The sequence below is a fragment of the Pituophis catenifer genome, unplaced genomic scaffold (genome assembly GCF_029215685.1).
Source record: "Pituophis catenifer annectens isolate HBS135680 unplaced genomic scaffold, rPitCat1.0.hap2 SCAF_4, whole genome shotgun sequence".
Lineage (NCBI taxonomy): Eukaryota > Metazoa > Chordata > Lepidosauria > Squamata > Colubridae > Pituophis > Pituophis catenifer.
In genome coordinates, this window is record NW_027256884.1 from 33866378 (window position 1) to 33892456 (window position 26079).

General features: G+C 35.7%; 1 protein-coding gene across 3 annotated transcripts in view; it reads right to left on the reverse strand.

The window, feature by feature from the left end:
* Positions 1-26079, reverse strand: part of NCK2 (NCK adaptor protein 2) — a 77053-nt gene that overhangs the window by 11430 nt on the left and 39544 nt on the right. For all 3 annotated transcript variants that reach the window (XM_070942930.1, XM_070942928.1, XM_070942929.1), the window contains exons 2-3: positions 14830-15071; positions 429-1150 (exon numbers count right to left, since the gene is read on the reverse strand). In XM_070942930.1, coding sequence (XP_070799031.1) covers positions 429-1150; positions 14830-15055 — 948 coding nt within the window. In that variant the 5' untranslated portion in view covers positions 15056-15071. The remainder of the gene's footprint in view (positions 1-428; positions 1151-14829; positions 15072-26079) is intronic.

Below are 26079 nucleotides of genomic sequence, written 5' to 3' on the forward strand. Positions count from 1 at the left end.
AGAGAATTCAAATACAATTACCACACACCTTGAAACTTAAATCTATTAAACTAACTTTTTCTAACATTTGCTTATGTGTTTAAATTTGTTATGAGAAAATCCAATTGAAAACTATATACCTGAAAAAATTTAAAACCAGAGCACAGCAATGGTATACCATACTTATATTTCATTTTGCCCTATATAATTTTTCAATTAATGAAAGGAGAACTATAGTACACAACAGATGAATAATCACTTTGAAGAACTCCACTTGATTCATACAGCAAGGCAAAGCTATAATCTGCTACTTCATTTATTCTGCATAATGCATCACAACATTTTGAATTTATATGATTGTAAGCCGCTCAGTGTTACCCTGTGGTAAGATCGGCAGCCAATAAATTTTATAAATAAATAAATAAAATTTTGAAATGATAGCTACTTACTGAAGATTCACTGTCTCTGACAAGGAAGTCGCCTTCTGATCCCCTTTCATTCAGAGCACATTCTGCCTGATGTCGAGTAACGTTCCCATAATACCATTCTTTTCCTGCAAACCGTCCTGTAGAAGAGGGCCCTGTGTAGCTTATCTGAGGAGGGTGGGAAGCATTAATGGTAGGACCATCACTTAAGATTACTACATAGTTTTTGGGAACAAGACCAATTTGCCCGCGAGAATTTTTACATTTCCACCATTCTGGGTCATTTTCTGGTTTCTCTATCACTTCCATAGTTTCACCTTTCTCAAAATTGAGCTCTTCTTCAGTGACAGAACTGAATGGATACAATGTCTGGACAATGTGAAGTATTTTCATGGCTTGGCCATTACTCATGGATGCCCCTTTTCTCAAACTTAGAAAACTTGGTGAATCAGCAGTCGCTTCCTCAACTTCTTCAACTACATAGTTTGAAGGAAACCAGCCAATATGTCCGTTGTAGCTCCCTCTCCACCAGCCATCGCTGCATTTTTCCATAACAATCACTCGAGATCCTTTAACAAGAGATAGTTCATCCTCCCTCTCGGCCACGTAGGCAAACTTCACATAGGCAGGGATGTTCAGATCATAAATCCTATCAGCACTGCTACCATTTGATGGGTATTCTGCATCAGTACTAGGAGTTGGAGAGGCGTCTCTAGCACTTGTCTTCCGTTTGGTTTTACCCAAACCTGTCAAAAATAAAACAAAAACATTTTAAACACATATTAAGAATATGTTCATCTGATTCAGAATGGGAAAATACCTCAATCCGAGGGTCAAGGAAAAGAACTAAGACACTGAAGAACAAAGTATGCCAATAGAAAAATAGTTCAACATTTTTACTTTTTAAGAAAGTCTTTTTATCCTAGAAAAGTAGCTGCTAAGTGAAGCTTTGATGTGACCTTTAAGGGCGTTTTTTTCTAAAACCACTAGAGATTTAATAGACACAAAATACTGTGGGCAAATAATAAAGGAAATACTATTTTTATAACCAGCCACACTTCAGACTGCATTGTGTGAATAAAATCTCTTAAAATGATATCAGCCAGTCTTTACATGTAGTTGTAGCAAATGTAAAAACAGCAACAACTAATTAACCAAATGTAAGCTCAATGATATGCAAAATCCACTATTCAGTCCATTATAATGCAACAACAAAAAACCTTCTTCAGAATGGTGTGCACACACTACAATTATTTTTGCATATTTTTGGTGGAATTTTGATGGTAAAATTATGTAGGTAGACCTCGACTTATGACCATACTTGACCATATGTTGGTCAAGCAACACATTATGTTGCTTAGCTAAAAATTTGTTAAGTGAGTTTTGCCCCATTTTGACTTTTCTTGCCACATTTGTTAAATGAATCATTGCAGTTGTTAAATTAATAACACTGTTAAGTGAATCTGGCATCCCCATTGGCGTTGCTGGTCAGAAGGTAGTAAAAGGTCGTAAAAAAACATGACCCCAGGACACTGCAACTGTCATAAATATGAGTCAGTTGTCAAGCATTCAAATGTAAATCATGTAACCATGGGAACGTTGCAACAGTCATAAGTGTGAAAAATGATAATATAGTAAGTCACTTTTTTCAGTGCTGTTGTAACTTTGAACAGTCATTAAATGCACTGTTGTAAGTCAAGGACTACCTGTACTTTTTTTTTTTTTTTTTTTTTTTTAATTTGATTTATATGCCGCCCTTCTCCGGAGACTCAGGGCGGCTTACAATGTGCTCAGCAATAGCCTTCATACTTTTGTATATTTTATACAAAGTCAGCTTATTGCCCCCACAAACTGGGTCCTCATTTAACCTACCTTAGAAAGGATGGAAGGCTGAGTCAACCTTGAGCCTTGGAGAGATTCGAACCAGCAGTAAATTGCAGGCAGCTGTGTTAATAACAGGGTGCTTTAAACCACTGTAGTACCAAGGCTCTTGGTACTACAGATATTGTACAGTTCCCAATATCTTTTTCAGAAGATCAATTTTGACAAAAATATTGAACTTGTTCAACTTGGCAATGTGTAAACAAGCCATGAGAACTACAGAATGGGCAACTTTTTAAAAATAATTACTACTATGATTAAATGATCTGGTGCAGGAACAGGAATACAATTTGTATCATTTATGTTAATTATGTCCCATTTATATAAAGATTTAATATGATTATTTAGCACATCAAAGAAATCCTTACTTCTCAATCCTACAACACTGCTCATTTCAAGGTCAAAATCAGGCATTTCAATCATTTCAGAAGTATTTCAATCTCTGAACAGCCTGGTTTAAGGAAGTCCAACCCATTGTAACTTTGAGTATTAGCAATTAGCAAGAGTATTAGGTATGTCTGCCATCTTGAGTTGACATATATATATAAAGAGTTGCTTTGCAGTGAGATGGATGGCTAAATAAATAAATAAATAAATAAATAAATAAATAAATAAATAAATAAATAAATAAATAAATAAATGTGTCACCTCTCTGAAATTAACACATGCTGTTTTAACTATAATGATCAGTTGTTTGAATCTCAACTTTATATTTTTACCTTCAACTTTAAGAGAACACATAGGATAATCTGTCTAGCATAAAAGAAGTAAGTAATTTGTTTATGCAAGGCAACTCACAAAATGTTCAAGAAAAATACATACACATATACATTTATAACACTGCAGTACTGATGTCTTTTTTAAAAACAAATCCTTCCTTAAACAGTGTGCCCTCACATATCTATTTGATTCAATTATGTTATTTCTTAATTACACATCAAAATGCCAAATGCTCATTTACAGTGCATAACAGGTAGTTCTTTGTTTAATAACTACTCATACAGTGATGGCTCAAATTTAGATGGTGCTAAATGAGCAGTTCTTACAACTGGTCCTTGGGTTTACAAGAGTCACAGCATCCCTATAATCACGCGATTGCCATTTGTAATCTGTGTTGCTGGCTTCCTATAAGAAAGGTCAGTGGGGAAGCTGGCACGAAATCACAAATGGGGACAACATGACATCCTCACTTAATAACCTGCAATGATTTGCTTAACCACTGCAACTAGAAGTGGCAGGATTTCTGTGGCTCAACTGGTGTGACGTTGCATTCTATGACAGTGTTGCTTAGTGTTGGCATTCCATTTCCAATTACCGTTGTTAATTGAGGACTACTTGTTCTGACATCATTTTCCTAAATTTCACCAAGAGAAGCCTGTGAGACAAAATGGAAGTTGTTGCAACAAAAGGAAAAATATGATTGTACTGATATGATTGCAAAATTCAGGAAACACCCCCCCCTTAGTAAGGAATAATTCAATGATTTCCAATATGATATATTCTAAATTTTCCAGTTTTCTGTACTTAATATTCAATGGAATACTTTCCTAGCATAGCTATTATACAGAGTGATACAATTACAGGAAAACAGTACTTCTACTCTTTCCAAAATAGAAAGCTCCAGGACAAACTGACCGTGACTGGGCTATCCTGAAAAGTTCCACTCTCTGTCTCTAAATAATAGTTGTGCATCTATGTAGTGAATACAAAAACTAGAGATGTTAACTCTAAATATTTTACTACTGAGAAATTGCAAAAACACAAGTCTAAGGTTCAGGACATGTTAGTTCCTTATTCTACTGTGATGATTAAATCATTTTCCATCTGCGTGGAAGATGAGATTTCCAAATACTTAGAAAACACTTATCTGGCATCAATAATCTAGTGCAATTAAAAATAGAAGTAAATCTTAAATAACAGCTAATCCATAGGATGTATGCGAACATGGGCTACATTTCTTATTTATTCAAAAGAATAAAAATGTTTAATCAGATTAGGAACAGGTAAATGCAGCAAGACAATGGTATATGAAATAAGCCAGGATTCAAGAGTCAGATACCCTGCTTAAACCCCCAAACCCCCTCTACTATGAACCTCCTCTCTGAGGGGATGACTGAGCCAAAAATAGAAATGTAATCTATTGCAATTTACATGAAGAACATTAGAATAAATCTGAACTTTTCATTCATTGTATTTTGACCATATCTATTGCTGTGATTTATGGGCTATTTTCTAATTACTAAGTGTGTAGCAAAATAATATAAAAAGCCAGACTTCACTAAGCTTTTGCATGTGTTTGCCATCTATAAATACTGATAAATCACCTCATTACAGCATTTAAAACCGTAAGCTCTTCAGGTAAAAAAAAAGTAGAAACAGTAGCAGCCTTCCTATTAATCTCTGCTATTTTAGTAATAGTGTGTGTGCATGTGTCACTGGTGTGCTTATTATTTCGTCAAAACAAGATCATAACTTCCCATACAAATAGTTGAGATGTGTTTTTTAAAAAACAATTTAACAAATATGGTTATTAGAATGCCTCTCCTGGTATCTTGTACTTCATTTTACTTCTTTGGGTTGCCTCTAGGTTACAGAGTTTTTTCAAAGGATATCAAGCTTTGAGCAGGTGTGCATGAGAAAATGCAACAATTAAGTATCCTGAATTGTTTTTTTAAAAGCTTTAAAGCTGCTGGCAGGGGAATTCTAGGGAAGTCCACATACATTAAAGTTGCCAAGGTTGAGAAACCTTGCTTTAAAGGGGTGGGGTGGGATGCGGGAAACCCTCTGTTACATTGAAGATCAAGTTTCTAATTTTGGCTACTTTGTGATCCAGTTTTGTCAGTTTATGCCAAAGTAGGAGTGAAGCAAGATTTGCCTTAATTGGTTTCTTTTAATAATTGCATTTAGCAGAGCGTGTCCTTTTTCGGTAATAAGGCTAACTGTAGATACTCTAACCAGAAAACCTTTGCCTGGCATCTTCTTTATTATCATGTTAATCTATTTATGTACTAACATGCTTAAGCTTGAATGCTGCTCTTCTCCAAATGGTTCTGAGTAACTTGCATCAAACAAAATAAATATTTTAAAAAAATCATGCCACTAAGCTCTTTGAATGCTCGGTGAGGAAGAAGCAGGCCAGATATCATGGGAAGCTGGCTCACAGGTAGGCAACACTGAGAAAAATTCAGCAATGAAGTGTCTGTAATTGCAATAATTTAGTAGAAGGAACCCTTAGCAAGTCCTAACTCCTAGTGAATGTATAAACTCAGGTCAGAGCAGGTGGTCTCAAATATATTCATGTGTAGAGTGTAATGTAGATGACCTTGGCAAAAATCCTACATAGGTAAAAAATACTAAACATTTCTTAAGTCTTGGGAAGGGAGGTAATATTTGGAAGCAGCTGAGGCAAATGAGCCCCTGATTCATTGGATTATAAGCAGGAGATGTAAAGCACGATCAAACTATAATTATTATAGTCAGTCTAAATAAAATACAATTGTAGAGTTGCTTTTCTAATCTGGTCCACCCAGTGTGGCTGACACCATGTGACAAGTTACATTTTTAATTGTGCCTGGCAGTCAATTAAGCACCCACAGTGGTGGTTTACATGAGCAAATCTAGGTATACCCATAACACATTGCACCAACTGGGTGATCTTCAAGACCAGCCCCAGATAAAGCAAATTATAGCAGTTCAGCCATGAGATGACAAAAGTGTACTGCCACAGCTGGTGTAACTGCGCAAAACTCTTTCTATCCATTGCCTCTATTTGCTGTTCAAGTACAGCCATGAATCTAGGAGGGTCTAAATTATGAGTCAGCTCCGTTTCAGGCAACACAACTTTCCTTGTTCATACTTAAAAATAAAATTGATTTTAGATTTAGGTGGCCTTCGAATCCACAGCCACAGAGAATGTTTCTCTCACTAACATTCAGTATGACTTTATTTTTCCTCATTAATCTTTGAGTATTGGGGCACTACACCTCCTATTCAGTTACGAGTTATACTGATGACCTCACACACTGCCTACAGATGATATGACACAGTGGCTTGGGATAGATGTTAAACAGCGGGGGGGATTGGACAGATCTCTGTATCAAACAAATCTAAGGCTTAACCACTCCCTCCTACCACAACTGAATAAAACCAGATACTAGAAAAGGGGAACCATCGAAACATGGTACATTGCTCCCAGCAGGCCAAGATGGATACCATGGTACTGAAGTCTGGCAAGGCATGAAGTAAGACTAGAAGTAACTTTCTATCCTGATGTTGTCAAAGATTGTCTAACATATGTGGTTTCTAGCCATACTCTTATCTGAATCTTGACTGACAGATATCCAGATACTCCGTTTCACTCAGATTTCCTGTAGCGGTCTGCTGATCATATTCTCAACAATATTTCCTTAAAAAGAGCTATAGCTTTTTAAAACAACAATTTTAGTGACATCTGCTTGAGCAAGGGTGTACACTGACGGCCTCTTTCAAAGTGGCTGGTTCAATGACAGATTTACTTCCCTCAGCTTTTAAAAATGTATTGTGTATTTTTTTCCCTACTGCTCAACTGAATCTGCATTATGCTGATACTTTTAATGCTACAATTTTTAATATTAGGTTTTAATTGTTCATTTTACTAATGTGTACATGTGATACAGCTACAAACAAAACTATTACATCTTATATAAAAATTGTAGATATCTACATAGGAACAGCATGGGACTTTTCAACAGCATTGGAAATTATAGTCAAAAGCTCTGCTTTTTACATTACAATGTATAAAGTCTGGTTTGGCTCCCTTTGTTTGAGGATTAAGACCATGCATCTATACACATATACGGAATTAAGCTTATTCTCTGAAATTATAGAAAGGATTACAAGAGAATGTAGTTGCTAAGCAAAACAGCATTTTTGTACCTTTAGAAAAAAAGTTAATGTTTCTATTATTTCACAAAAGCTTTAAATGAAGCCCTCAGACAACTCCCTACATTGACATCAAATAATATTATTTCAATGTGATAAAAGGGAGAATGTATTAAATAACATGCCAGGAAAGTAAACATATGAATGATGTTTAATTTTAAACCCATGACCTGTTGGACTATCATTTCAAAGATTATTTCCTTACCTAAACAGATAAACAGAAGGACCCCAAAAAGGCAAAAACTCAGTGGAATCGGAAGCAACTGCAAATGACCATGAAAGCACTGAAATGCCACAACTTTGCCAGATTTCAAACCTGCAGGAGCCATGGGTCCTGGATTTTGAATGCATGCTGCAAGTTAATCCATTTGTGGTATGTTCATTCAAAAACTCTTGCCCTATGATGCACTGTTTTGCTAATTAAAAGTTACAGTCAAACAAACACAAAAGTTGCAGCAATATATAGATTTAAATACATGGCAACAGTTTTTTTGTCCTGACAGCTTTCACTAGTTTTTAGAAGACGGCCTCCAAAAAAAGCCCTGGTATACTTTGCTTAGCCTAATCCAGTGGAGAAAAAGTTTGATTAAAGATGCCAATGTACTCGTAATGTAATATATTGCTGAAAGGGCAAATAATTGAAATCGACTATCCAAAGGCATGACAGTACCAGTCAACGTCTAGCTAAAGCTTTTTATATTTCAGGAAAGAAAATGAAGATGGAGATGTTTTCAGTTTGATGTGCTTGATAGCACAATATTGTAATGATGAGCAGATTTGTTGAAATCTGAGAACAAAATAAAAACACTTCCCAGATATACATATACACACGTCCAAAGTTTGTATATTACTTTCAGAACTAAAATTAAACAGGAAATGAAATGATGCTGTTTAAGAGAAAACCGTTTTCATACCATTAGTCTCAGTTGGCAGGGTAGTGTGTGTGGGGGGGGGGGTGGAGAGGGAGAAGGAATAAAACAAGATTTCATGGAGAAAATCAACAGCTGCTTAGAAAGTCTTGACAGCTATGTTAGTGGATGGTGGATAGAATTGCTTTAAATCAGGCATCTATCTTCCAAAAATATCATTGTTCTGAAAGATGAAAAGGATGTCTTGATTATTGCTATATGTTCCTTAAGAGTTTTAATACATACAGTCCAGTGGAAGAGAAAGAATCTATCAAGCTGAAAAAAGTAAAAGCAGAAACCCGAACAATATTGCTATTCATATAAATCACATCATTTTATGATGAAATAATGTTTTCATTGACATTTTAATTATTTATACATTTCTATAGCACCAAGTTAAAAGTCTCTGGGCTTCCTACAAGAATGCCATATGACACCTATAATGTTATGCTTGACACACAACCAGCTTGACACGTAACCAGCTCAGTCACTCTCTCAGACCTAGAAAGAAGGAACTAACAAATTCCTTCCAAAAATAGGTATTATTTCATAAAAATATTTAGTTTCAAAAACTTTTAAAAATTAAAATACACTATTTTTTATATTAGCCACATTAGGTTTTCACAAATGTCATTATTCATTTTAATTGAACACTGAATATTTTACCTATCTTCGGTATATATATTTACATTTAGGAATCATTTTTAAAATGTATATTTACTAAATCTGAATAAACATGTATATTATTTTTTAAAATTATGTGTTTCTTCTCCCCAATGTGGGATCCAAGACTGCCCCAAACATAAATAACCCATTATAAATAGCATACCATCTGATTTCCTCTAGTCAGTCTAGACTACATTTGCTACAATTACTTAAATTTGCCAGTCTGACTGTGACTGGAGATTACAGTTCAAAACCTGTTAAAAGCAGCATGTAGCTTTAGCAAGCCTTAAGAAATTGCTACAGTTCAAATCCTGCAAAGAGCTGACCAATTTTTTTTTAAAGGAGAGATTTGCACAACCAAAAACTCTCCCAACATTTGTAGACCTAAGGACAATTGGCCTATTACATCAGAACCAATGTATGGCTAAATGGAAATCCCAAAAAGTACCTAAATGCTCCAACTATACCGTTTCTGGTTAAAACAGAATATGGGTATTAGCAGACAGCTCGGAATCAACCACATCAATATTATGAGGACACGATCCAGAATACTGATCCTAACTGAGGAGATGCTCCAAAAACTGCTATAGGAGGATACATTCTTATATGAATCTTATTCCCTTAGCAGCTCTCAGAGGAAAAAGGTGCAATTGGGAGGGAGAGAGGGAAAATTTGTACATGTGTGAAATTTCAGGTTATCCTTGATTCTAGGAGGCTGCCAGGACAAATCTCTGCTTCTCCGTCTTCTTAGCAATATCACAGAAGTGGGTTGCATCTTCCTACTTCCTTCTTGGGCTGAGAGAAAGAATGACAGGCCCAAAATCAGATTTTGGACAAAGGCAGGACTAGAACTCATGATCTCCTGGTTTTTAGCCCAATGCCTAATCACTACACCAAACTGGCATATTTATTACTACTTAATATAGTACTAACGACTAATATTACTATATAAATAGTGCTAAAATGAAAACTGCTAAAAATAGATTTCCCTAATTTTTGAACAATAGCTGCAGGGCCATCAACTCAGCCCAACAAAATTAGTTTCTAATACTTTTCTTGTACCTCTTGTACCCAGTCATTTGATGCTGAATACTTAATTTCTTGTCATTTTATGATTCTAATTAGAGCATTTCCACTATCCCCACAATGACCCTGTTTTGTTTTGTTGTTTTTGCTGTCTATTATATTATTTTAATCTGGGCTGTCTATTGAATTCAATGTTTTGAGCTATTTCCATTTTCTCTATTTCTGTATGCTGCCCAGAGCCCATTGAAGTAGGAAGGCCAATACACAATACATTTAAATATTCATTCATACAAATGAATGAATAATATAAGTGTTTTTGGTTGCTTTATTAAGGTCATTTCTAGAAGTATGGTAAACCCCAGTGAAACAGGACGTATTTGACATTTGCACTTACACAATACATTGTATTTAAATATTTGGAGATCTAAAATTTCAAGTGAAACAATTCTATTACAGTGGCATGTAGACATTGTTCCAATGTCATTTAACTTTAAAAATGATTTGATATGCCGTCATTGTCAGGCTTTTCTATTTCATTTCATTTTGTTTTGTTTTAGGGAGGGAGTAGAAAACGTAAGAATTTATTCACACCAGTACATATACATATGATTTTCAGCTTAATGTATGAATAAGGTCCACTAAAAGATACTAGAGTTGTGTAAAATGACAAGCACTTTTAGCCTCCTTCAGCCACTTAGAGAGTGCAGCCAGTTAGAAATAAAAATTGTATTTGCAAATCATTGTTGGATATATCAGTTACTGGTACAATTTGCATGTGATGCTATCAAACCATGGCTTTTATTTTAAGGATCTGCATGATATGTGCATCTATGCTAAGAAATAAACCATGATTAATTTTGGCAACAAATGACACTGTAACTGAAGCTGCAATTTGGTGCTGGTTTACAAATCTTACTTTATTTAAACTACTATATGATCATCATGTCTGAATCTAGAATCTTAGCCTTACTGCTGATATTGTTTGTGTCCTGTCAATTTTTCTGAACTCCAAAAAGAAAAAAATAGAAAAGAAATAGAAAAGCCAGGAATCTGCTGAATAAGTCTGATTACTTGGTTGACTGCAAGACTGACCCCATTAGATCAAATTATAGCTCAAAGCTTCAATGTTATGTTAGTTAACCATTGAGTTCAACATCAATATCCAGTGATGGTTTACACCTGGCAAGTCAGCTGAGTTATTTCCACTTCCAATTCCACATATCTGAATGTGAATCTAAGAATGAAAGTGAAACTGATGTAAAAAATATTAGGGCTACAGCACAATCTCTCAAGTGAGACTGTAGCCCACTTCTTCAACTTAAAGAAGGTCCAGAAGTACTAAGACTTCAATTTCCCAAGACATAGACTGTGCTAATTGTTTTAATCTGCAATAGTCATATTAATTCCAGATACAAATATATGTAAACCAAAGCCTTCAGGAAAATAATTAAAAATGTTAGGACAGATTTCAGAGAAATAACAAAATGAAGACAAAGCCAGTATCTAAACAAATGTTTCGTTTCCTTTTGGTGGTGAAATGAGGAGGGGCAAAATGTAAAGCATTGATACAGCTAACAAGCTGTATTGCCTCACAAAAGGAAATAGCTGACAGTTTCTATCAAGCTTTTAAAATAAACAGGAAGTTAAGTGGAAAAGGAAAAAGCAAGCCACACTCAATACTCATATAATGTCTTTCACATCAAACAAATGGAAAACTGCAAGAAAAGAGCAAGGCCGTTTATGCTAGTGACATTGGTAACATCAGGCATTAAAATAATTATCAAGCTATATTAGTTCAAATATACAAAAAAAGCTATTCTTTTTTTTAAAAGCAAAGATTTTACAGCAAAGTTCAGTAACAAAATCTGATAATAACTTTCATGTATAACTTATGTCTATTCTTTGGTAAAATCTTGGCCAGCAGGTTTTGCCAAAGAACTTCTGCGGAAAAAAAAGATTTCTTTTATTTGCAATTTACAGAAGCAACTGTCATTTTTGCCCTCATGATTTCAAAATTGGCACCATACTTAATAGTTGTTAATTGAAAGCTGAACCTAGAGATAATTTTTGGTATTCTAACTCAAGTGCAAAAAATAAAATACTGGCCACTTCATGAATACTCTAGTCTAGACTATGTCTAGATTTTTTTGTTTTCACGATTCAGAAGCTCCAAAAACTAAGTTTTCTAATCTGATATCTCAAGTATCAAGGAAAATTCTGGTCCCAAATTATATAAAATTTTTTAAAAAGTTAATTTAAAAGTTATGAGTACAATTCAGTGGCAACCCTCACACCAGTATGAAACTATGGCTTTTAATTAATTTGTTGTTATATATTTAAATCAGTTTTTTAATGATAAACTACAATCTATGTTCAGCATGATGTGAATAAGCTTTGAATGATTTACAAATACTAGGTTAAAGAAAAGCATGGGAATTTCAGTCCTATAACATGATAATTCACATTCTCTTTAGCAAAGGCATAATATTATTGATAATTAGTAACAAAATAATCAGGAAAAAGGGGGCTTAATGTTCATGTTTAACTTTGAAACCCTTTAAAATGGACAAGATATACAATCGGTCATATTAATCATAATGTTTGAGATCTTACTGGCAGTCCTAAAACACTGAGTTATCTATGTATCCTAAAACCTTGAATCTGCAGGATACTTTAAACAAACTATAAACAAATCTTTGGTTTAATGCAAATTCACACTTGTCTGTACATCTACAGTTACCTTTTCACCAGATTCCAATAATTTGTTGATGAGCATTTTGGAACAATCAATGTTTCTATTCCATGGCTAGGCCATTATTATAGACAAAACTAAATTGATTCACTGTTGCAAGTGATAAAGAAAAATTGATATCTACCTTTGTCTTCACAGAATGATTACAAACTGTTACCACAGAACAATAACAGAAGGCCACTGAGCCAACAGATCTTACTGGGAAGGAGACAAATCACTATAGAGATAGTTTTAACACCGAGCTTCAGATGACCACAATCCTTACTGATTTAACTCTACATAAGACTAATAGTAGCTATAATCTCCCAATTATTTCTGTTCACATCATCAGAACTGACTTAGTGGACATGCTCGACGTCCTGTCTATTAAACATGTCAACTGATGATGTTGTGCCTTTTTCTGCTCCTGTGCTGACCACCTGAAATAACATCTCCCCCCAGAAATCCGGATAGCCTCAAACATGGTGATCTTTCTCAAGATTTAAAGACATAATTGCTCCACACAGCATTTGGGCCAGGATATTAAGCAAACTCCATTGATTGTTTCTTTTGGTTGTTTTTACTAATTGTGAATTCTGAATGTATTAGATGTTAAGAAGGTTTTCTGTTGATAGCCTTGGCTGTTTATTTTAAACAACTGGGTTGTGGTTTTTAATTTTCTGTTTGCCACCTAGAATCACAGTAGTGGGATGATTGGCCATATTGATTGCTTAAGTATAAGAGTTAGCCTGTGGTAAGATGGGTGGCCATAAATTTGATAAAAGAAAAGAGAGAAGGAGAGAGGGAGGGAAAGAGGGGGGGAGAAAGAAAGAAAGAAAGAAAGAAAGAAAGAAAGAAAGAAAGAAAGAAAGAAAGAAAGAAAGAAAGAAAGAAAGAGTTAAGTGTAGTACAGGGTTTTAGGATTGATTCCCCAAGAAGATATTGCCCTATGAGGCCCAACTAGCCTGCTCCAGGGCCAAATTTGAAGCATTAAAGCTGGATGAGAGCTAATAAATTAGGCTGTTTATAGTCGACTATGTAGGCCTTTAGTAAAATGAGGCTCTGGAAAGTCAGAAACTAATGCTTGTTGAGTTTCTACTCTGTGGTATGACTTAATTATTCTTAAAACAATTACTCTTGTCATTCGTCTGTCTCTGTTATTTCATTCTATCAATAAGAGCCAATTATGTGAAGTAGGAGACATGAAAACAAAGAAAAATGATGTCAGAAAACAGCATGAGTTATGCTAGATGGAAGAAATAATGTTCTATTAACAGTACAATGTTACTTACAGAATTTAACTTATAAGATTATTCCAGTTTTTTTTCAACTAACATATATAAGCAGTGTAAAATATGCTACATAAAGCACTACTTGATCACAATTCCCATTCCCATTGTTCTCTAAGGGATGCATGACTGGGAACTAATTGCACTGCACACTTTTCTAGGCCGTGGGAGTCTTGCAAGTTACTCATATACCTGGTTCAAAAGGGAACTGCCTATTTGCTGATCAGCCAGAATCAATACAGCACAATAACATACTGCAAGAGCAGCACTGATTTCCTGTTGGCGCCTAGATCCAATTCACAATAGTGCTGAAATCTTTTATGGTTTGTTCCTTTATTACCTCAGGACCAACTGCTCCAGGTAGAATCTAATTGCTCACTTTATCCTGGACAAGAATCCTTCCATTTAAGATGTTAAATGGGAAGAATTTAGAAATAAGCCTATACCATAGAAGCTCCCTAGTTCAAGAACAGCCTGTTCCCCCCAAGGTTAAGATGCACCCCCCTTCCCAGCAAACACGTTGAGACTGCTTTTCGGCAAGCCTTTAGGGCAGAAGGTACCACTGAACCGAAAACACCTATTCAGAGTAATAAAGATTAGATGACTACCTTGAGTTTCAAATGTAATGGATCCATGGAGAAGGCAATTTACAAATGTCAGGGTAAATAGATAAATAAAATAAAAACATACAAAACATGGATATCTTCATAACAGAAAACTTTGGAGTACATTTAAAAGCAAATGCCCCAATTTCTGATTTTCTTTCAATGAGGCAATAATCACTTCCCATTAGGGAAGAATAAAAATGATTTTGATTTTCTCTACCAACCCCCCCGCCCCCAACCTATTCGCAAATTGAAATCCTCTTCTATCTATATTCTGAATTAACAGAAACTATACCTATACTCGTTAAAAAAGAAAAACAAGACCTTAATATGATACTCCAGCTAAATATTTGAATAAAATATTTGTAAAATTAACTCAGATTTTAGATAAGGACTTACCCAATGTGTCTTTTAGATTTTTAACCAAGGAGCCTTTCTTCAAGCTGTTCTTTCTCTCCACATAATTTGATGGCACATATCCTGTTTTGTTGGCTGCGTTTCTTACCCTCCACCATGTCTTGGAATCATCCAGCAGCCAGAGGCGTTCATTCTTTTTTATGTCAAGTTCTTGATCCTGTTGGGCAGTATAATCCCACTTCGCTATAACAATAACTTCTTCTGTCATCTTTCATGGAGTCTGTCTGTCATAAAACAAATAGATGTATTGAAACATTCACGAGTTCCTTCACCGTTCATTCAAACTTTAAGGCCTGAAAAATGTTAGAAAATATTTTAAAGAATATAGTGATCAAGTCATTTACCACACGTAAAATACAAATTCACTGAAATGTATTCTCTGCCACCTCGATGGTTAGTGAAAAGAACAGAAGAAACCGAGAGCCTTAAAAGCACAACAGAGTGCCATATTTTTTTTCAACTTCATGACAAACTGGCTCATAGACTATGCTCAGTTTAGCACAATATGCTACTAATAATTCTAAGGGAACAGAGTTCAATCCTCACACGTCATCTTTGTAATTCTAATGAATGACAGGGAGGTTTTTCTACATGAATATTTCCCCATTAAACAGAAATACAATTCCCCTTAATAATACACAGGTAAAATATCTTTGTGCTATAGATTTTCCTAAGCAACTTCATTATCTCTGCTCCTTTTATTTAACATTCTTCATCCCTCCCACTGCACTGACTTGACCAGAGAACACAAGCATTATTAATGTAACATAAAACTTATCCAGTTCATATTTATGAAAATTAGCTAATTCATAACCTAGATGCTGATATGGCAAATTAAGCACAGCAATACTGTGAAATCCTGTCGGGAGAGAAACTGTCCCAATCAGGAGAATGGGTCAAGTGGGGATTAGTCTGGAATCATTAGTAGACACAAGAGAGCAAGGTCTGACCTTTCAATGCCAATAAACCTTATCTAGTTCAGGGGCAAACTACCAGGCTGGGAAGATTCCTGTGAAATAGGCAATAAAACAAAACAATAAAGTAACTAGTTTAAACTCTTCTCCTTGGGTCTAGCTGTTTGCCCAACAAATCCTTGCGGAATACAAATCGGAATATGTATAAACTCCAAATCTAATAATCAACATTTAAAATTTGTATTAACTATATGGTAGTAATTCTTTGTCAAAAACAAACAATTCATTCCCTTTTAAAGTGAATATGCCATATTCAATATAGGACCAATTTATTAATGTTGCTCTATTTCTTTTGCTCCAAACAATTTCTGCAATTAGACCTATGAAACTGAGGAAGTCGTCTTCTCCCAATAGTTTTCCAGTTTATTTTAAAAAGTATATTGCTGGATTTCTAATCCGATTTTACTAGAAATTTCAGGTGAAAGGTTTTTTTAAAAAAATATCCTTAGCTTGTCAGCTTTAATGAATTAGTATGACAAATGTTCTTATGGCAGGCAAAGATCTAATTATAAATCATTTTTCTTGATAAAGTGGTTATTGAGATTTTTAACAACTACTTTCATTTCTGAGAGCTTTCCCCAATCTAGCGGAAAATGCATTATTGCAGAACTGATTTTGATATATGTACCTATAAATACTTACACTATGGGATAATCCCAGCATAAAAATAGCATCTAAATCTGGTGGTCGGGTTTTTTGTTTTTGCAAACTGGATATCTCACAATTACTTCACTGCAAGGAAGCCATTTTTAAAACTTTCAGAATTAAAAAGCTGTGTTACACATTTTTCCTGTAGTTACTTGAGCATTTGCTATTTGTTTAATGATGCAGGGGCTAATGATGCTTCTGAAGTTTCACAGCCTTTAAATGTTTTTGACCATTTAACTCAAGGGTGTCAAACTCGATTTCATTAAGGGCCGCATCAGGGTTATGCTTGACCTTGAGGGGCTGAGGTGGGCATGGCCAGCTCAACGTTACTGTCAGGGGCACCTGTGGTGGCCTGAGCACCCTGCCAGAGAAAATGGGTTCCCGAGCTCTGTTTTTGGCTGCAACGGCCTCCTGCAACCCTCTGTCAGTGAAAACAGAGCTTGGGAGGAGCATGAGCTGTTTCCAGGGCAGCCCAACGGACCCCGTGGGCCGGATCTGGCCAACAGACCTTGAGTTTGACACCTCTGATTTAACTGCTTCCTGAGCTATCATCCCTTTTTATTAGAAGCTGAAGAAAGCCGATATTAGTTATGTATGCAGTCTCTGGGATACTGAACTGGAATATCTTTTCATTATAAAACAGAGAGGTCACTTTTTAACCAATGTGAAATTAGGTTCCTTGATATTGGAGCTGTATCTTAGAGGTTAGAAAGAACATTGATTCATATAGTTTAGTCTTATTAGTATCACATTTTGGTCCTGCTTCAATAGTATTATCAATGGACTGCATATTAAATGTGCCTATAATCTTTCCGCATATCTGAAATATCAAAAACTGGACTTTCTGGACATAGTGGTTAGATAAAAAAACTTACAACACTAAAGTGAGAAAAGTAGACCCAATTTTTAGCAACAATTGTTGATAAATGTCAACGTTTTATTTTTTCCCCAAGGAGTTCTGAAGGAATTTTTATTTGGTCTGTAACAATCTCCAAGGCATTTTTCTTTCTGCAAAAATATTTATGATTATTAATCTTATTAATATTAAGTTAAATTATTTCTCACAATTTTTGTTAATTAGTTCAGAACTCATTGAAAATAATTTTAATATCATAGGGATGGTGGTGGTGGAAGGGAAGGAACACAGCAAAAAGTAAGCTTTGTGAAGGTATGACACAGTAGATATGAAAATGAAAAGAAATTAAATACCGTGTATGCCTGAAAATAAAACTAGGTCTTATTTTCTTTTGGGTCCCAAAATAAGCACTAGGAATAGCACTTAGACTTATATACCTCTTCACAATGCTTTTACAGCCCCTTCTAAGTGGTTTACAGAGTCAGCATATTGCCCCAAACAATCTGGATCCTCATTTTACCCACTTCGGAAGGATGGAAGGCTGAGTCAACCTTGAGCCTGGTGAGATTCGATCTGCCAAATTGCTGGCAGCCAGCAGTCAGAAGAAGTAGCCTACAGAACTGCAGTCTAACCACTGTGCCACTGAAGCTCTAGGGCTTATTTTCAGGGGGTGTCTTATTTTTTTCCCATGTACAGGAGACTCACTTCTTCTGCTTGCTTGTGGCGGAGCAGGAGGCCGCGTGGTGTGCCAGTGCTGCTACCGCGAGGCAGTGTCATGGAGCTTACCTCAGGGCCCCCGCAGCCAGGATACCAACGCACCGACACCTGCTTCACCATGTGGCTGTGGCACCACATCACTCAGCCTCCTGCTCCGTTGTGACCACGAGCAAGCAGAAGTAGTCAGCCACGTGGGCTCCTGGTTCACATGGCTGTCAGTGCTGCTGCTCTGAGGCAAGTGTCGGGGCCCCAAGGTAAGAGGTGCAGAGCAGCACCACGAGCAACCAGATGGAATGAACAGGCAGCTGGCTGTGCAGGATCTTAAGTAAGGCTTATTTTGAGGGTAGGGCTTATATTAGGTGCCCACATAAAAAACATGCTAGGGCTTATTTTCGGGATAGGTCTTATTTTTAGGAAAACAAGTAAGAAGGCAAAAAAACAACCACTATAGCAGCATGTAAGTTTTAGTGAATTTCTGTAATGCTAGCTATGGACATAAGTATATGTAATAAAATCCTTTGTATTCAGTATTCTATCTTGTGTGCCACTTTTACTGCTGCTCAAATCAAATTCTTTGTCATGTTATTACATGGTTTTTACCATAGTACTTTTCTTTTAAAACAATACACAAAATTAAAAAATAGCACACTTGATCAAGAAAGCTAGGACTTTTGCCAACATCTTCTGAGAACGAAGACATAATTGCCGCTGGACATGTGGAACTACCAATTCTATATTACACTGAATTTTACTATTCAGTCTTAAAGCATATCCACCATAAAGTAGTTTGCTATCAATTTTGATTATCTAATTAGTTTTCAATGCCATTTCTAAACAGAATTTTGTAACACACAGGAATTTGCTAATATTCCAATTAAAACAGAAGTTTTTGTTACACGGGTTTTTAGCAAAATGTAATATTCACAAGAGGAAAAAGCCTTATTTCTCAGAATGATTTCATTCCTTTGAAATATTGAGAAAGCACTAAAAATATTTTATAGTTCTATACAGTTGTACACCATAGTGTACATAACAGTACCACACACACTATTAATTTCTTTTGGGATTTGATTGATTGATTGATTGATTGATTGATTGGATTTGTATGTTGCTCTTCTCCCGAAGGACTCAGGGCGGCTCACAACAATAAGAAACAGAAAATACAAAAGTTGAAAGACAAATTAAAGCAGAATATCCAATAAATAAGGTTAAACGTGGGAATACAAATTCAAATTTAAGATTTAAGAATTTAAAAAGCTACAAAATCAATTTAGAGTCAACCCAGGCCCGCCTGTTGGAAGAGCCAGGTCTTCAAGGCCCGGCAGAAGGTTCAGAGGTCGGGGATTATCCGGAGCTCCAGGGGTAATGTATTCCAGAGGGTAGGGGCTCCCACAAAGAAGGCTCTCCCCCTAGGGGTCACCAATCGACATTGTCTAGCCGAAGGTACCCTGAGGAGGCCAACTCTGTGGGAGCGAACAGGGCGATTTTCAGTCATTAATGACAATGACTGAAAATTGTGACATACAGGAAGATTGCCCATATAGAAGAATGTTAAGAGAAAAAGTGATGTCAAAGTGATGTAATTTTTTATCATTATTAACACCAGCCCCCTGAAGCAAGATACATACAAAATAGGGCTGTGAATGCTCCAAAGTGATTTGAAAAAAAGGAAAATTTCAATCTCAAATGAGCATCTTTTGCTATTCATTACTGTGGACTAACTTTCTGTGAACTGACATGTTTCGGCATGACCTTAAAATTGGTCTGCTGTGTAAGAGTCAAATTAACTTTAAGGAATTGATTCCTTAAAGTATTGGTGCTGCATAGTTCCAAATTTCTAAAAAATAGATAAGGTTAGCATAAGTAAGGTGACAAATAAGAAAGCGAGCATAGTTTCTAATTCATCTAAACTCTTCTATCACAGGTGTTCTGCTTGCTGGTGGATAGACAGATAAGCTTTCTACCTGATAGATAACCATACTTGATATGATTTTATTCACTGTAACAAGCCCTTATCTAAAACTAATGTATTCTTTTGCTACTGTATGAAGTCATGTTTTTGCTATATTTTACTGTCTACTTTGTAATAAGTCTTTATTTTACATGTACAATAAGAATTCAATAACTTTCAAATGCTGTAATTTCAAAACAAATTAGCCATGCTTCTCTACATAAAAGGTTAATACAATTCCATTATTATTTCCTTTGAAATCAACTATTTCTCTATAAATACCCAACTTACTACTTTATGAATTTCAGAATTGAAGGTCCCACTCTGGTACAAAATACCTGCACCAATCACACACATATTGATTGGTTTGCCAGATAAGGGGTCCATATTTATTTTTGGTAGTACACTTTTAAATATGCAAACAATAAAACAGCCCATTCAGAGAAAGGAATCATTTGTGCAACAGCAAATAAATTGTGATACTCTATCTAAACAAATTGCTCTAATTTTTAGATTTTTTCCCCCATTTGAGATGCACACGGGCAACTTCCAGAACAAAGTTGATACACTACAGTTACAAAACAAATAATGTGTTCTCGCCAAAGGGAGATTATACCTGTGGATTATTTTATCATTTAGTTTAAATTAATTTCAATTACCATGAAGAGGAAAATTTGGCCTTTGCATGATTGGAAAATATAGCTGCAGCATGAAGAGCTGCCATGTCATCATTATTAAGAGCATCCAAAGCTGTCATTTGGGCAGCCCTTCTTAAACAAAGCACTGTTAATTTAAAAAGTAAGTAACCTGCAATACGCATTTTAGAAGTTGACTCTTTAAAATGTGTTGTGACACAAGAAAACTCTCAGTTGAAAGCCATTAGTACTGACTACAGTAGGCAGCCAAAACCGGTTACTAAGCAAAGTTGATTGTGCAAGATATTGTATGAATTAGCTTAGAAGCCATTCCATTTTGGATCAAACTTATCTTACTACATCTATCGGTGCACCCATGAGACTAATGCACAAGCACAAAGATGTTCCATACTGATAATGAGTATGTTGTTGCTTACGAAATTACTTACAAACAGATACTCAAATGTTTCCAGTGCCATATTTATTTCCAGAAAAACGTATGTATGTTTAATACATAATACATAAATTTTACATAATACATTAAACATATGTTTAATCTCTGAAATATCGGTAGAGACTCGTACTATAACTGAAAGGCAAAACCAACCTGAATCCGTAAAAACTGACCTCAAGTGAGAGTTGTTCTCATTTTGATAAGCCAGGTTATCAGGCCTGTTGTTATCAACTGTGTTTACAGGTATTTATTTATTACCAAAGTTTCTTTAAAACTGAAATCTGATTGGAAGAAAATAAATCTCAGAAATATATCAAGATCCTGAGTATTTTCTTGTACTTTCCTATTTTCACACAAAAATAACCATACTATCCCAGGAACAGAAATATGATATAAGGGATGCTAATAGCTTGGTATGCATTCCTATATTGTCTCCAAATCCTCTCCCCCTCCCAAATCCCAACTGTTACTGAAAATGCATAAAAAGATATGTACTTCCAATTATAACAGATAAAACTTAGAACAGTGTTATATTTTCTCTTATTTACTTTTTATTTTATAAATGCTTAAGGCCACCCAACTCTACAAAAACTCTCGGTGGCATAAACAATAATATAATACAAGAAAACAAGAAAAGAGAAATTGCCCAGGCAATCCTTTAAAAGATAATCAAACATGCATGACCCGCTACCTATTCCAACTCAACACATGGGAGAAGACACCTTTATTATCTTTATTCATCATAATTTTTTTAATATTTCCCTCAAATAGATAAGCTATAATAATGAAGTCAGATAAACCATGCAAAAAAACGTACCTTATTTACATTGCTTTTTTCTGAAAATGCAAACGCTAGGCACGCTTTTCAAAGTTTTTTTTTTCAATGCCAACACCTGCTCTTCTGCCTAACTGTACAATATATCTGATAAAAAGTTCAACCCACAGCCACTCCAAAGAACATACAAGTCCTTTCCTACACAGGCCTACTTACAGGAAACCTCAAGTTAGCTTACTTTTGAGGCAACAACAACAATATAGTTCCTTTGCAAAAGGAAAGCTGGTTGCATGCCCGATTAGTTACACAGTACACCGATTATTTTATGCACATAATCCTATCATATATTCTTAATTACGTAATGAGATTATTATTTTCAGTTCCTATCTTAAACTGTGATAATCAGAAAAAGACATCTATAACAAAGGCAAGCTGACAATTTTTTTCACATGATTTCATCTGAAAGGACAACCAACCCTTAAAATGTTTAGCACAAACTTAAAATTGGCAAAAAACAGCAATCCTTTTTTTTCTTGGATCCAATGTGTGGTTTCAGACCATGAATGCAAGCCAAGAGTGAGTAATGCAAGTTAATAAGCAGTCTTGAATACAGGTATGCTAGAGACTGGAGAAAGGGTGTGAGATACATCAGGAACTCAAAAATACTTTAAAACAAACAAAGTCCTCTCTTTAAAAAACAAGCAAAATTCTCCTACGTAACCTGAAACAACTTTTTCCTGCTCCCTTGATAATACAGCATTATTGTGCTCCATTCACCACCCTGGCATACACCTGGCACCAGTCAAACTTAAACTGCAGTCTATGCTTCAGTTAATATTTCTAATGTACTATATAACATTGCACCAAGCTAGCAGCCTCCCTTTGGTCAATATTTATTTGGTCAATATTTAAAAACAGCAATAGAAAATGTCTCTCTGCTTTTTGCTGACGTTCAAGGGGAAAAATAACCTGTCTCATTAAAGTAACCTTGTCTTTTCCCAGGATTGCAAAGTTTCTGTAGTGACTTCCAGTTCACCCTCGTTATGTCAGAAACAAACATATCTGCTTTAATAAGAAAACCATATTTTCTGCATTTGTATTTTTGCACATTCTGAAGCACTTCTTTCCAATAAAATTAGAAATATTGCATGGATCTATTACATATCTTTCAAAGAGTGATTACATTCCATTCGCACACTCAGGAAAAAGTGTGCAAATAAAAATTAGAATTAGAAAAAAAAATAAGCTTACTCAAACTTACTTGCTCTTGAATTTAAAATGCTACGAAGACATAGAAAAGATCCAATTATTTTAAGTCATTACAAAAATTTCCTTCTGCAGACAATTGCTATTTTCATGTTATTTTTAAACTAAAGATTTGTTGCTGAAACTGCTTGCGTATCTGTTGTTCTTTGAGCTTGGGTGATTTCTTGCAGACTTTTCATTACCAAACTAGATAAACACAGATGATGATGATGATGTTGTTACCCAGTTTGATAATGAAACGTCTGCAAAAAAAAACCCAATTAAGCTCAGAGAGCACCAGAGACTCCACAGTTCAACTCTCAGCTACAAATATTCTATCTGCTTTCTAAGATACAGCAAGTGATAAGCTGGCTTTATTCCTGAAATATATTTGATATTAGTTCCCTGAGAGCTAAAATCCTACATATATCTACATAGATATAAGAAGACATGGAAAAAAACTTGGTTTCCATATCAAATTCAAACTATACAATTCTACCAAAACATCCCAAAAGTGCTTTTTCAAGGGACAACTGAACTTTCTGGTTTTTCTTTGAAGACGTTTTGAAATGTCTTCAAAGAAAAACCAGAAAGTCCCAATTGCCTCTTGAAAAAGGCAATTGGACAACCATGACTTGGATGAATGAGAATCTCTAGACCAGTGAAGGCGAACTTTTTCGGCACTGAGTGCCAAAAGGGGAGTGCGCATGCGTCTGGCCTGCAACCCGGAAGAGAAGTTGCCAGGGCGCATGCACGCACCCAAAAATGAACTTCCGGTTTCCGCCAGCTACTCTTCTGTGTTTCTGGCTGATCGTCGTGTGTGCCTGCATGCCTGAAACCCGGAAGAATGGGCGAAGCCGCGCATGCCAGGCGACATGGCTCTGCGTGCCACCTCGGGCACATATGCCATAGGTTCGCCATCATGGCTCTAGACAATTCTACCAAAACTTTTGTGTTAACAACAGATTTGATTATCACACAGGTTTTCATCATAACCACCAGGCTTAGGTCTAAGGGTACCAATACCTCTAAAGAACAGAAAGTAGTTTTCCATTTTGTCACCTAGGTCCATGATTACTTACTAAAACTTTTAATTTATTAGATTTTTATCCTACTTTTATTACTCTAGAAGTAATTAAAAGCCAGGAAACATACCTAATGCTCCTTCCTCTTCCTATTTTCCCTACAACAACCTTATGAGTTGAGCTGGGAGAAATTGACTGGCCCAAGGTCACTCGGTTGGCTTTCATTCCTAAGGTTGGCCTGTCCTAAGGACAGACTAGAATTCAAGACTCTTGGTTTCTAGGCTACCACCAATTTACTCCCCAGTTTAATCTTTAAGTAATATTATATCCAGATGTGCCTTTGTAGGCATTCTAAATACAGTATATGGAAGATAACTGGACTTATATTCCTACCGGGGGGCGGGGGGGGGGGGGAATGCAATTGAAATTTTGTTCCAAATCAGTAAGGTTGTTGCCATTACGGTACTTAGCTAAAATAATACCTGTAATTTACAGTCAGCCAAATGCAAACCTTTTCCTTGAACAAGAAACTCAAGTGCTGTGGGGAGCAGGGGAACAGTAGGGCCAGAGCATGTGTCCTGTCACTCCACTGTTTTAGATTGCCTGAGAAATGTGTAAAATGGAACAATTTAATTGAAAACACTGCCAAACAGAAGAAATTACTTATTCATAAGTATCGTGATTTTCAGATCAAGTCAGCAGACCTGAAAATTCATCCATTTGAGAAATGAGGTCGCTTCTTTAGTCAGTATTTGTAGCTACTGATAATCACACACCACTATGTTTTCATTCAAGTTTATTTCGTGTTTTCAGACATTCCAAAAATAGAGTGTACTGGAGGAGAAACGAAGGCAGTTCCAAATGACTGAGATGATTGTTTTCTTTTTGAAAAACTTGCCCAATGTTTATTTTTCAGAGTTAAATTCGAACACACACAAACACACACAGACCTACTGGCCTTGTTATGATTGTGAGATTAGGGTTTGGGGTTTTTTTGGTGCCTATACGTCATTCTTGATTCCTGGTAACTGCCTGGAGAAGTCTCTGTGCTTTCCTTGGCAACAATTAGGAGTTGTTTGAGTCCTACTTAGGCACAAACTGATATTTGGCCAGTCCCTCTCTTAGCTCTAGAAAGAAGGCAATGGCAAACCACTTCCAAATCTTTTGCCAAGAAAACTACAAGCTATTGCTAGGAGTCAAGAATGACTCAAGGGCACTATATGAATTTGGGGTGTTTTAAATTTTGTTTTCCGGGCCAATTATTTAATTGTATTTTAATGGTTTTTTAACATTTATATTATACGTATTTTATTCGGCTGTTCACCGCCCTGAGTCCTTCAGGAGTAGGGCAGTATACAAATTCAAATAATAATAATAATAATAATAATAATAATAATAATAATAATAATAATAATAATAATTATTATTATTATTATTATTATTATTATTATTATTATTATTATTATTATTATTATTATTATTGAGCAGTGAGCTGAAAATTGGAAACACAAAGCTCTGCATGGCCAATACTTGAAAAGTATTGAAGGCAAAGCTGACCAGAAACTAACTTGGAACTGGTTAAGATCAGGAGTACTGAAAAAAGAAACTGAAAGCTTTATTTTGGCAGCTCAAGAACAAGCCCTAGCCACAAACTGTATGAAGGCAAAAATTCAATATGTTACCACCAACAGCAAATGCCGCGTCTGCAATGAGAAAGATGAGACAGTCGACCACCTGATCAGTGGGTGCAGCAAAATTTCACAAACTGACTACCTACAACGCCATGACCGTGTTGCTAAAATCATTCACTGGAAATTGTGCCAGAAGTTTGGATTTGAGTACAGCAAAAACCACTGGGAACATCAGGTTGAGAAATTTTTAGAGAATGAGAAACTCAAGATCTTATGGGACTTTAGGATTCAGACTGACAGGCACTTGGTCCACAACACACC